Below are 14,382 nucleotides of genomic sequence, written 5' to 3'. Positions count from 1 at the left end.
GAGACATTCTTTAACAAATATCTGACCTATTTGTGTGTGTGAGTTTATGCTAATGTTTTCATTTTATTTCTTTTGTACTTAATTGTACTGCCATATATTTGTCCCTATTTACCTTTTGGTAAAAACTAAACATTGGTTTATGGTTGGTCTTGGTCTCGGATGTCGTGGTCTCGGTCTCAACCTGCAAAAGTCTCAGTCTCGAAGTCCTGGTCTTGGTCTTGAAGGAGTAGGTCTCGGTCTTGGTCTTGTATGCCTTGGTCTCGGTCTCTGTCTCGGACATCAAGGTCTCGGATACAACACTGGCCCCTATAGTTTGGCTTAAAGATCTATATATGTTGGTGGCGGAGCATCAATTGTCGAACACCTCTTCGTACCGACTGATTGACCATGACTCACCCCTGTGACCAGGGCATTGTGCCCGAAACCATCAAGGCCTTTGGTGATGCAGGGGAGCAAGCCACTAATAATGTAGCTAAACTTATCACTCTATTTCCCAGAACCTGTTTTCTATAGGCTTCCATAAATGAACGAGAAAGATAAACCAGGCCAGGTCATTGTCTGAACATGCAATTGCCCCACTGAGTTTATTTGCAGGTACATGTGCATGTTTTGTCAACTATAGCCAGCCAATCGCCCACCTATGTCAAAGACATTACTGATGTTCTTCACAGGCCTTTCTTAACATTTATGTAACTTTAGGCATCTAAACTTAATATGGAGCTACGGGTGTTAGATTTTCACAATGACAGCAAAGCACTGCTCAGTGCCACTGTGTTCCTCCAACAAAAGAGTCACCCCCAGAAATCAGCTTCCACCGATTTCCATAGGATAAGATACTGTGAAAAGAGTGGGTTATTGAGATCAGGTGAAATGAGAGACCATTTCTCAAGGTAGATTTTGAGTTCAGAAAGCTTAGTTTTGGAGCATGCCACAGTGTGTGCAAACCATAGTGGCCGTTGATGTCAAAATGGCCAAGGGGACTGGAGATGCAAGACATCCCACCAACATTATAACACAAGTTTTGCTTCTTGCTGTATCTTGAAATGCTTGAAGAGGATATCTCTGGCTGCCAAATTCAGTGGGTGGTACATGCAGGTCAGCCCAAGGGAGTATGATCACACTGTTTGGGAGGGGATTGCTTCATGGCAGCTTCCCGGGTGATATTCTGTGAAAAGCAGCATCTGTAACAGACGGCAGATATCCGCACTGATGGAAGAACACATAACTTCACACCGTTGTTGTATCATTGCATCCTCGTGGCAAATTTGGTGGAGGTGCAGGGATATTCTGTGGGAATCGTATCTTTGCATTTATTGGGATAAGACAAATCATAGTGTAGGCAGCTGTGGCATGTTCTACATCAGTGAAACTAAGCACTGTCTGGCTGACCACTTTCCAGAACATCCCTGAAGTGTGCGGCTGAAACCATCTGGCCTGGAAGTTATCCAAAACTTCAGCAAGCCATTACTCTCAGCAAAGAACATGAGCATCTGTGTCGTTACAACAGCTTCTTCAGACACGTCGCACAAATCTTCGTAACAATGTGTGATGTTCAAACTGGGCACACTTAGAGCCAATGATTTTCTGCTATCGCGGAAAATGGATGGAATTCTCGGAATACTTTGAAATGGAATCCACTGCTTGAAATGGAACTTGCAAAATTTCCCTCAAAGAATACCTTAAAGAGTAAAGAAAACTATCTGAAAAGTACTAAGAAATAAATGCCTACCAAACCCTATTCAAATGCTTGCTTTTAATGAACGAAATACCGGTACGCTGGAAACATGCTAAATTGCACCACTCCACAACATGATTGGGTCGTCCACACTGCGCCAGTGCTGATACTTGCAAGCACTATGGTGTGCGTGGGCCCAATGCATGCAGTGGCAGCCGGCACAGCACAGCGGCGCGGTACGGTACACTGTGCATACACACAGCGGCTGTTTACAAGCGCACTGTACTAGCAATGAAATCAAGGCGTAAACAAGTCCTTACTCACACATATGACTATTGCACACGTGGGGAATTAAGTCTGGGAATCCGCATGGATGCCTTGAGACAAGGCTAGTACTGCATGGCAAAACAATGATACTGCAGGCCCTCGGAAGTTTTCAATAGAGTGCAGTTTTCAGTCACAAACATACATTTTAAGGCTCAGATTTAATGTTAACTTTCTGAATTTTGTCGCACTACTGCCAAATAAAATGGTGGGTTGATGTCTAACATTAAAATATTGTGATCAGCGACTGTTACATGTAAGACCTACTATGTGACTTCACTGTACATGTACATGTATGTAATCTGATTTCATACACAAGGAGTGGCACAGGAATTATCCCTTGATTAATCGTAGCAAGTTTTTTGGCGATCACGTGCCGGTGGAAAATCAAGGGGTAAGGTGTGCAGTATGTATTGCCCTGATTTTTGTTTTAATTTTCACTGCAGAAATGAAAAAAAAGTTGGAAATTTTGCAGAGTATTTCCAAACAATATTTGTTGTTGTTATTTTTGTTGATTTTCATTCGTTTTTTGAGGGGGTTTCCATGCACAGTTTAAAACTTGCTGTCCTATTTCATGCTTACAAAGGTATGAATACTGAAATGGAATTTGAATTTCTGAAGCGGAATTCGGGATTTGGCGAAGCAGAAAATACCCATTTTTGAAACGGAAAATCATTGGCTCTACACACTCCACCCTGACAGGATGAATGTTGAATTCACTATGCTTATTCCACCTCGATGCTTGCATTTTAGCGGTCCTGAGAAGCATAAATTTCTGTTGGAGTGTTGCTGGGTACACACAGCCGAAAAAATCTCAGGTTGAAAATTCTGGGAGCACTGCATCAGAAACCATTCAACACCTTTTCTTGAGGGCAGAGCACCATCAGCTATAGTCGTAGTTCCAAGACCTCTGGTAGTTTATTCCATGATCACACACCATCACTGTTAGAAGGTGCTATGTCCAGACAAAACACTATCAAAGGAAGGTCTTAGATATTTTGTTTGATTTGGGGTAGCAGACTATAGTAATAATGTAGGATACGCATTACTCAAATCCCTTGAGTGATAAAGCAGAAATTAAGCAAATGACTTTCAAAATCCTTCACGTTCAGACATGAAGTTTTCAAACTGAAGTAGAAACCAACATGGTTTTCTCAGATGCTCAGAGCAAGGCATACAAAATATCCTTGCATAGTCTAGGGGCTAGGCACACACAAAATACCCTTGTATAGTCTAGGGGCAGCAACAAAGAATTTACCATGAACAAAGATAAACAAACAATTTGAGCCATTTTCATGTTACACAAAGTACAGTCACAATGTGTGCATGATATGATGTCTCCGCTTACCTTAGCGCTACAAATTTGGCCAATTTTTCCCCTTGACGTGAAATATATAGAATGAATTTTCATCAGTAGGTGAATATAGGTAACTGTTATAAAATAATCCATCAGCGTATCTTAAAGGAATGTTTTAACCATTTAAACATGCCGCTTTACTGGAATTTTTCAAGATCCAGACGCCTTTTTTTTCAAGTTTCTGTTAAGTGTTCTCATGACCTGACATGAATAATTCAATGCAAGGCTAAACTAAGTTGCTGAGTGGCTCCCCTGGAAAGTTCGGGGAAAAATAATAAAAAGCGTAAGTACTGCCCTATCACTGGACCTGTAAGTGCCTATTTCAGATGATTCACGTTCAGTTGTAAAACACTGTGTTTGCTTTCATAAGCTCCATTTCCTTAGTTTCAGATATATTTATTTTCAGCTTACCCATGAAGTACTCATTAGGGTATAAGCCAGGAGGCTTAGGGGAAGGATAACTGGATGGATCGGACGAATGGTGGTACTCATCTTGACCATTGGGAGAGTAAACCTGAGAGTCAAATACAACACAATGCAAACTTAAAGGTTAGTGCGTGAATGCAGCCAAACATGACAAACATTTACAACAATTTATTAAAACACCTACTGCTGTCAGGAAAAAATTTCAACTGCTTAGTAACACATGAATTTGTACCTTACATGAAAAAAGAAACTTACTTGTTCAACATAAAACATATCCATTTGGAATCTCCATTTTACAGTGCAAATGTGAAGTGATCTTCAGCTTGATGCATATATGCAAACATGTAAGCCATTGCCAAATTTTGTGATATGTGTAACACTGCAGATTTCCAGTGCAGTTACATCAGGAAATTACAATGGTTTAGAATGCCATTCCAGAGTCATGCCAACCAGATGGCACTAGAACTAGCTGGAGTCAACCTGAATAAATGGTTGCTTCAGAAAGATGACCTGCATGTAGTATTAACTCTCTTTCCATTCTAATTTAAAGACTTGCAATTTCATGTGCAGTTAAATTCAGAGCTTTAAAGTACTGGAAGGATTAAAGTTCTCCTTAAGTAAGATGCAGTTTTACTGAGTTTGTCACCAGACTGGAGATATGTCTGAAATCAAGATGTTTCCTGTGCTTTATGAGTGACTGCATTGGTCTTTCTTTTTTTCCCTTAACATCATGCAGTTAGTACCTCTTACTTGAAATGTACTTGAAATGCACTTTAAATCTTGTGAATAATTTGGTTTTGTTTCTTAATTTCAGGAGCTAAAATCCAAAAAACCCTGTGGACTATGATTAGATAAAGTTTATCATGTTGCCTTTATACTACAGAGATCAAGACTAAATTATTGACAAATTAAAAAAAATCCTACACTGTAAAATTGTTGGATGTGACATTGTGACAACCACAAACTGCATAAACACAGGAAAAAACTGAAAGACAGGTTGTCAAGAAATGCGCAGTACAAAGATTCTATTAAGCCCTGTTAATCTTAGGTCCTCATGTGTGCTGTGATTTGTATAAATAAGAGAAATCTAGTGACGAATTTGAACTACTGGTTTCCGGATGTGAACGAGTTGTAATCCAGTAAATCAACGGCATGATAATGGGGTCCCATCTGGCAAAACAAGGACACACAGTATTGAAGAGGATCTAGCTTCATCAGCTTCTAATTCAATGGTATTACAATGAGATGAAGTGATTACATTGTTGTCCAAACTATTCAGTGTATGCATGAATGGAATTGCAATGCAATCTACTTAATAGTATCAAAAATTAATTGTAAACAAGCTACAAATTCAAACAATACGTAGAGGGTAAAGCGCACAAAAAATACTATAATTAGTCTATAAAATACTAGGTAAAAGTAATGTCCCACACTTCCTCACTAGAAGACAATAGACTGTCATTATTAAAGACAGAACGCAACATATTCTAATTTGACTCCTAGAGGATTTAAATCTACAACAGACTGAGGTTGTAATAATCAATTCTAGGATGGGACACTCTGTGAAAGGCAGAGTGGAATAAGTGAGGAGGACTTTGGTGGTGTTAAACTGCCATTTAGCATCACAGAGGATTGGCCTCTCAATCCAGTAACTGATTGTTCTGCATTCTCTTTTCTCCTCATTGTTGTTTTTTTTTGAAACATTAAAAAGCTTAATAAATTTCCTTGAAGTGTGCAGCATTAGGGATTTTGGGTAATCTGAAAATTATTTTCTTGAAAGAACCACATGAAGAGCAGAATTTCTGACATATGAAATCTTGATGTCACAGATAATGGGACAGTACAGATGATTTTCAGATTACGCTGACGTGTGAACAACATTGAATATGGGTAAAATTTAAGCGCTCACACAAAGTGATTAAATAATTTCTTCAAAACAGTTAATTGAAATTATAATATAGAATAGTGTGTGTAGAGGTTTCCTGTTGGTAAAGAAGTTATAAATTACAACATTTTATTATGAGGTCAAAAACATTCTGATGCTTCGATAACAATCAGAGTAAAGCATACACATTATTTTGCAGAGTGAATTTCTGGGCACTCCCAGTTACATTGAAGTTTCTAATATTAATTTATTACTTACTGTTAGCCCTCCTGCGGGACCTTTCCTTCGTTTATGTGGCCCTGAAAATTACAAAGATTACAAAAACTTCAATATTTGACACAACTTTCATTCGAAAAATCAAAAGCATCCTTCTATTGATGTGCTGAAATACTAAAAAACAGTTTATAGTATAAATTGATTTAAAACTGGAAAGACAGTGAAATGTATTAGAGGGTATCAAATCTGTAACTTAAATTGGCATACACTATTAGGGGTATACTACCAGTACTGAGATTAGTAAACATCAGTGTGACTAGTTTTCTGTTATTGTAATTTTCAATGTTACACGTGTCATTTGTCCACTCTAACTAACCACATCCACTTTTATTTGGACAAAGCAGGTACATGTATATGACCAGAAAATGTCCAACATCTAACAATAATTTAGCATTGTGCCAGTTTTCCAACTACTCAGTAAGATGTGGTTAAATGTGTGAAAATAGGAAGCAGACAGAGTTGTGCTTTTGCTCTTAACAACTTCTTCACATTGGCAAATTACCTGCAAAAGTAGGATGTTCAGGCACAAGCGGTCTGCGTCTGGGGTGAGGACTATAATAATAAGGTGAACCAGGCTTTGTATGAGGTGAAAGTGAACTACCACTGGACATGTCACTAGTTAGAGCTGACATTCCAATCTGTTAACAAACAAAAGTAATATACATGTATTTAGAATCAAATATTGGCAATCCAACTGAATGTAAATTTATCATTAAACAAATAAAGTCGCAAGTCATACACTTACAGGTACAAGTACAATATGTGAATGTCACAAATTGTTTTCTTACAAATTACAGATGGTGGACTGATTGTAACTGAATCACGTACATAACTGTTCCGATGTGTTCTGACTGCCTTTAATTGTGTGAGACAGAGTAGCAATTGAAGGGTTTCATTTCAAAATGATATATACGCCATTCAAAAATTGAGCAATGTTTCCACAATTATTGAATATTTAAAAACAAAAAGAGGGTACCAGGTCCCCTTAAATATTATTTTTCACTGTTCTGACTCACTTAGGGTTTTTTTGTTTTGTTTTTGGGGGGTTACTACTAAATAAACACACAGAAACTGGCTGGAGCCAGCCCAGAGGACCAAAATGGTGCTGATCTCATTCTGGAAATAAGCTCTTCTATTGTATATTTTGCTTTGTCTTCCTGTGGGAAATATGTTGGTACATATACATGTATGTCTTGTAATGATTTCCAAACTCACTGTCATAAGAAAATATTACCCCGAAATGAAATAGATATCAAATAATGACACTGTGAAGTGTATCTGCCAATCGCTGCATTTAAACTTCCTATGAAGAAACTTACATGAAAACGAGAAATTATCCTAGAAGTTAAAATACTGTTTTATGTTGAAAGTATGTTCTTAGAAAAATGCATTATGATGACATCTGAGAAATTCACAGCACAGTGCAAATCTCCATGACATAACTCAGAGCTGTGAAATTGTCCTGTTTTGACGAGTAAGTATCTTGAAAAGAATGTTAAGACCAAGCATAACTGTTATGACATAATCATGTCATCATTTCTAGTGTAAACTCTAATGTAACCTGTACATGTGGGACAGTGTTGTATTTAAGTCAATCGCAAGTCCCTGCAAGTCCATCACAAGTCATTCCATCTTAACCCAATTCACAAGCTATTCAAATAAGCTGACAAAAAAGCATTCTTTTGTCATTGTTCACCCTGTTACTTGTGACGAGCCTTGTGCAGGGACTTGTGACTGGACTTGTGGATGGACTTGTGGATGGACTCAAATACAACACTGATGTGGGCAAATTGGGTTTGCAAGAGTCAAATGTGAATGGACCCTAGGATATCTTGAGTACACACTACAGCCTCATAATTCTTCATCTAAACAAAAAACTTTTAAAAATTAGAAGTACAGCGATTTGACCTTCACAAATAATATGACAATCATTTCAGACAGTGTTTCACGCTACTCAGGTTAAATGACTTTGAGTAGTATTACTACATATTTATCAACACCTGGGACAGTTTAACCATTCCTATTGGCCGACAACGCGTCATGTGACTGTGTATTAACATTTGACAATGCCCATTATGATTTGATAATACCCACTACAGAAACGAGTATGTTTGCATTCATGTTACTTTAAATTTGTCATGTTTCTGCAGTAGCCATAAATACATTTCTATCTAAGAAACTCAGTGTTTCCCTGACACAAACGTACACGTCCCTTGGTACGGTACAATCTACGGTACAAGTATTCAGTCATTATTCTAGAGAGCATACTCTGTAGATAAATAAAAAGGAAACCTTTATCTAGTGTGGCTTATTTTTACACTAATATTATATTTATTTATGATTTACTTCATGCAATGTTACATTTAGAATAAATATTACTGATAAAGTAATTAAATCTTTGCTTTTTGATGAATGGCTCTGATCATGGATAGCAAATATAAAGCATGGTTGCAGAATGAAACTTATTTTTTTGCTTGTTTTTGAGATTTCTTTTACTAGTTTAACAAAAAGGTTTTACGAATTGGCATAAAAAAGTGGCAACTTGCGGTTTATAACCAGTCAAAGTCCTGGTTGCTGGAATGGCCTGAGCCACACCGGTTATAAACAAGTTAATACGCACTCCACAACACTTTTATTCCCCTTATTTACTGAACAGATGTACATGTACAAGCATTAATTTTGCACATACATGTACAATAAATTCTTCTACAATAATGGCTAATGACAATGACTACAAAATGCAATAAACTAAAAGACTCCTGTATGTGCTGTCTGTGTTTAAACACATAAAAACGCAAGGTTGGGTTGATTTGAAACATAATTTTCAAGTATTTGCATACATGTACACTTGTGAATGTATCCATGTACATGTCCATATCTGTAATTCAGATGCAGTCATGTTCAGTGTACTCTACAGAATTATACATTGGTTATAATTTGTTGAAGTGAACTGCATGAAACAAGCAAGCATAGACATGCACTTTTCTACACACAAATGCACTAACGTACACTATGTATCTAATCCGTTGGGGTACATAAACAAGGCCAACTACTGGTCTAAAAAGTCCACAGTTAAAAACTCAACAAGCAAATAATATACACAAGCACTGAAAGGTACATGTACGGCTGAGTACAACTGACAATATACTGCACAATTCCCATGATTCAAGAAAGCGACATTAGAACTGTTTTCAAATGACAAAAATAAATGAGTGCCAATAACAACTCACCAAAGTCATGCAGTCTTCAACATTTACAAGGTTTTCTAAGAACAACATGTTTGAAAGATTCTACAGTACACGTGATAGAGTTCCTGATGCAGATAGATTTGGAATACACAAGGTACATTTGGAGATTGATGTAAATGTAGACTGTAGGACGAATAGGTGTGTATGACAATGCAGTCCGCATGAAAAAGTATCATCCGCGCTAGACCCACATAATATACAGTACACCACTCACACACAGTGAAACCTTCGTTGTACCAACTTGAAGGCAAAGTAAGCAGAGCCTGTTGTGTTTACAGTGAGCAGATCCCTTTGTGTGTTCAGTCAGCATGGTTTTACAATGGCACCATCCTCCACACTAGTCAGTGCATACATGTACATGCGCATTTGTCTAAGTCTAGCAGTGACCTGCAGTGCATGCAGTCATGCAGAGTGCAACTATACGAGTGTTCTTCAATGCAAATTCCTCTCATAAAATTTATCAAATTGAACAATATGATAAACACTGCTAAATGTGTGCAAGACTGCCAGATACTGTATGTATGAATTCCTAAGGCCTAGGCATTATTTTGCTTAAACTTGTAGAGTTTATACCTTATCAATTAGTTCCTACTAGTAAGTGCCGGTAAAACTAGAGGATTACTTTTGAAATTTTCAGATGCCATACTATCAGCAAAGATTCATCAGTTACAACAGCACAAGGAATATTTTCCCTTGACATAACAGGCATACATGTATATAGTATATACATGTACATATATGTGCACATAGATAAACAAATAATAATCTTCAAATTAAAACTACCACTACTTTGAGCAATCTTTGTGCTGTAACATAAAAGTGGCCACTACATTCATTAACTTAACTGTTCCAAAATTGAAGTGCATCCTGGGTACAACCAGGATGAAAAACATGAGCTTCAGACTTCGTCATGTAAAACCTCAACGTGTGAACAGGTATGCCTTATGCCATGATTTATCAGAATTTTCTCCCCTTTTCATTTATGCTGAAAAAGTGAAATGCCATTGAGATAATGATGTTCTTCAGGCAGTGTCAGAGGCCCAAGAGCCAATCACAATGCAGCCATCTGTTGCTGTGGCCTGCCTCCAATGAGATCCAACTCAATAGAGATGAAATTTGCTGGCTTTTGTTTGCTGTTATGTGACCATAGTAAAAAGAATACAGCAAGGTCAAATACTCAACCTATAATTCTGTGACTGGTTTATTCAAGATTAATGACTAGATAGCAGGTAAAATACATGTATTTGCTTTAACTCTCCTTTTAGGGTACAGTACCATAAAAAAGTTGCAGCTACATGAATGAGCAAATACTTTATACTTAGTGAAACGTGAGTTCACATGCTTCTCATGATTTAAAGTAGTTTTGTTTAACAACTCACACACTGTCCTGTTTGGTTATATTCGTCGTTCAAACAGCTGTCAGTATTGTTGGCATACCTGCACTGTTAACACACTCAACATGCCCCTCTATGTTGTAGTTTTAACCCTTAAAAAGTTGGGGTTTTTACAAAGTTGGGATTCTGTGCAGGATTCTAGAATTCATAGATTGGACCAATCACAGTTTAGAGTTTTGACCCATCACAGTCAAGAGTGTAAGCCAATCACAGCCAAGTGTTTTGGCCAATCAAGCGAAGGGTTAAGGCACCAATCATATGTAATGCGGGGTGGGATGTACCGGTACATTGTGTAGGTCATTCTGTTACAGCAAATAATGCACGCTGGTTCAATTGGCCTGCCACCACCCCAGCTCCTGCCTTCTCTTGCAGGTTTCATTAAGAAGTGATGTTTTCTAATAGGATTCAGAGACAGCCATCTCCTAAAACATGTACATACATAATTTGATATTATCACTGGCTAGTCAGTTGCAAAAAGGCATTCTTTTTGTCAAGATTTTTTTCTTCATTCTTGTCACTGTTCTTCACGGAAAATCCTGTTCCTTTTGCACACAGTTTTAAGCACGCCACTTTAGTCCCTTTGCAATTTTGGATCTTCATCAAAAGTTTGCCACAAACAAAAACCATGTAGCAAAGGTGTGCCTCAAAGCATGACATCACTGTGACGTCATCATGTGATTTATTATGTACCGGTAGATTTGAATATTTATTTTGCCGCATTCATTTTGTACACACATTTCAAGGGTCATTTTGGTCACTTGGCAGTGATTTGTCTTCATCAAAGTTACACCACAGGAAAACCAGAGTGCACTGGTGTTTTTTTTTAGTAAAGTGACGTCATGATAGCGTTTCTTTAATGTGATCTTTTGATTTATTATTGAATTTTGAACATTTAATTTTTTCCTATTGACTATGTACAGAGTTTCAAGAGGCCTTTTTGTTCAATTAGCAATCTTGGATCTTACCCACAGTTACACCAAAGAATGACCTTAAGGAAGAGATGTTCCTCTAATAATGATGTCATGATAACATAATCAGGTGTCAAACTACAATCAATCAATAATGGTTGAATTTTAATATTTAAAATTCTATATAAAATCAACAATAACTTCCAGTGACTTAGTGTTAACCGTAAAGTGATAGTAAAATTGAGTTCTCTGTTTCATTTTGTGTATGTTAAGTTCCCTGACCCTTGCTTTAGGTCGAAAATGGAAGAGGCTTATCATTCAAAATTGTTGATAGATATGAACTTGCTTTGAACAGTGTTAGTCTCTGGCCAGTAATCATCTACCAGTGACATCATAAAGATCTCAAGCGCCCTCTCCCGACAGGTTGAAAATTGTCAAAATTGTATTTTGAATAGACGTCTGTGGCAAAGTTGGTTGGAACATAGAAGAAGGACACAGAAGGAGTTTGAACTGCCAGGGCTGTAACATCTGGCCAATTACCTCTTTCTGGCGTCGCCTTGGTGACCGCTTCGCAAAACACTTGCGCAGTGTGCACCAACAAACACCTGGTCTCACTGTTGCGCAGCACTTTTGCGCGCCGCCACATTCCCTTGGTGACGTAAACTTCTGCATTCTGCGAAAAGCGCCATCTGATGTACAGCGTAAGGAACTGGAGCAGCGCGTCATTTTCGAACTTGGAATGCTGCATCCAGGGGGAATGAACGTGGATTTGTCCGTGTTCATTCAGAACTGAATCTGCTTGCCCTGAAGAAGGTACTCAGTAACCGAAAGCTCGGCAATCATATATTTCAGCGCACTGATTTAATCTCACATTCTTGTCGATATTCTGATCACAGTGCTATGCAGCCCTTCCATACTTCTTTCTGGCATGCCTAGTATGTCCATAACCTGAGCGCAGTGAGCGCTTGCTACACATCATCTATTTTACAACCATGAAACCCCTTTGTACCCTATGATCGCCACGGCAATTTGTCGCTGGTAAACTGCATCCTTAACAATTTGTGTACTGAGGTATAGGAAATTAGATATTCATGCAGCTGTTGGTGTTTGGTATGATCTTATAACAACATCAAATTTAATGCTTGTGCAGTTGCTTGCATTACACTGAGTGCCTTAAATTTATATGTACAGTCGTTGCCCTGAATGGGCGCTTTCTTCTGGGGTTATTTTGTGAATAAATAGCTCTGTTGTTTACAAAATTTTGTGTTTTGTTTGAATCCTTTTTAGTATGGCATTTGTACAAAAGTGTATTTTACAAGATTTCATGATCACTCCCAGTGATGAAATAGTGCATTTTGTTCCTTATAAACCTAACTTTCCAGCAGTAGTCAACATCTTGCTGGCTAGTCTTAGCCAAAGTGGTACCAAGTCTTTGAAAACTGATGTATTGGAGGGAGGAGAATAAATTACAAAGTTACTGGATAATGAAACAGTGTGTCAGAATTTAAAAGTGTGTCAAAATTTTAAAAGTTTATTAACAATGGCAAAAGTAAGTCTAATATCAGGGATTTTTCTCTCTCTTTTTCCTGGTCACAGCAATACTTTGTATTTAATTGCAAGAAAAACACTACGACTATTGCTAGGATATCTTGAGTTTCATCCCTTACAGGGTCCAAGTTATATTTAACAATTGTAAACTGCTGTAATGTGGGATGTGACGTCTTGAACACGGTGATCCCACATCACAGCAAATACTACAAATACTTCTAACTGGTGTACAATATGTATGATACAGTGGTCATCTCCTCTTGCTTGTATTCATGTATTTCTCCCTCTTGGCATTTAAATAACTGCCATTCATTAGTTTTTCCAATTTCCCCTGGATACGGGCTTTACAATCCATCTTGACTGACTTCTGTAAAGCTTGGGTACATGTACCACACAGGATGATTATGCCTATTGCCCAATAAACACAAAAAACACAAATCCAGAGAGCTTTTATGACAAACTACATGTATGTTTTCTAAAAAAGAATGATTATACTTAGCTTTCAAAAAAAACAAAATCATGACTTTTAAAAAGCTCTGGTAATTTTGTAGACAAGCAAGTTCAATTTAATTTGCCTTATTCACCTCAGAAATGTACAACTTTAATTCAGTTTTACCCCATTGTTAAGAATGGTGATCATTCTAGTTTGTGCTGTGAGTGTTCAAAACAATGTAAGAGACAGATATGCAAATTGAACAAGAAATACTAGGTCTGTTTGAAATGTAACACATGTTTATGGGATATCACATAACCCCTGATAACCTTAATATAAATGTGACCATAATTATCATCAGTAACGAATCCCCATCTTCAAACACAAAGTCTTTTAGTTATTGAACTTTAAAGAAAGTACCTTTAAGATTATGTCACGTGACTCGTGATGATGTCATCACCTCAATTTCTACCTGTAACATATTTAGGTATAATGGTCATTCCTTGATGCAACTTTGATGAAGATGTAAGATTGTGTAGTCAGCAAGTGGCCCCCAGAAAGCTGTGTAAAAAGTCAATGGGGTTTTGCAACTTGTCTCGCAGAAATATTCTTTACATATTCGTAGGTTTCGTTTCGATCATTTCAACATTGTTTACCTGACCTTTTTGATTTTTTACACTGGCAACTTTGGGCATGCACCATTTTGACCCACACCCAGTGCTACACCGGTAGAATAGTTCCTGGTCCACTATCATGTAACTGTGTTGCAGTAATTAAGCAATGAATCAAGGAAAACATTTTTAGTGATGTGTCTTCCAATGAAAACTATCTAAATTGTGAAATACTGAAGGAAATGTACAAATGTACAAATTTCAGTATTGTTCATTTTTAATTTGAATTTTTGCTCT

General features: G+C 37.5%; 1 protein-coding gene across 7 annotated transcripts in view; it reads right to left on the bottom strand.

Annotated features, from left to right (window-relative positions):
- The window catches only part of LOC110977378 (transcription factor 12-like), a 219,064-nt gene that overhangs the window by 84,736 nt on the left and 119,946 nt on the right, over nt 1-14,382 (bottom strand). For all 7 annotated transcript variants that reach the window (XM_022231438.2, XM_022231442.2, XM_022231440.2 and 4 more), the window contains 3 exons: nt 6,446-6,581; nt 5,926-5,966; nt 3,768-3,870 (listed from right to left, as the gene is read on the bottom strand). In XM_022231438.2, the coding sequence (XP_022087130.1) occupies nt 3,768-3,870; nt 5,926-5,966; nt 6,446-6,581 (280 nt within the window). The remainder of the gene's footprint in view (nt 1-3,767; nt 3,871-5,925; nt 5,967-6,445; nt 6,582-14,382) is intronic.

Source organism: Acanthaster planci, linkage group LG08 (genome assembly GCF_054643075.1).
Source record: "Acanthaster planci isolate LZ-2023a linkage group LG08, COTS_SCS, whole genome shotgun sequence".
Lineage (NCBI taxonomy): Eukaryota > Metazoa > Echinodermata > Asteroidea > Valvatida > Acanthasteridae > Acanthaster > Acanthaster planci.
The sequence above is the reverse complement of the archived record's forward strand: the minus strand, read 5'-3'. Positions and strand labels throughout refer to the sequence as shown.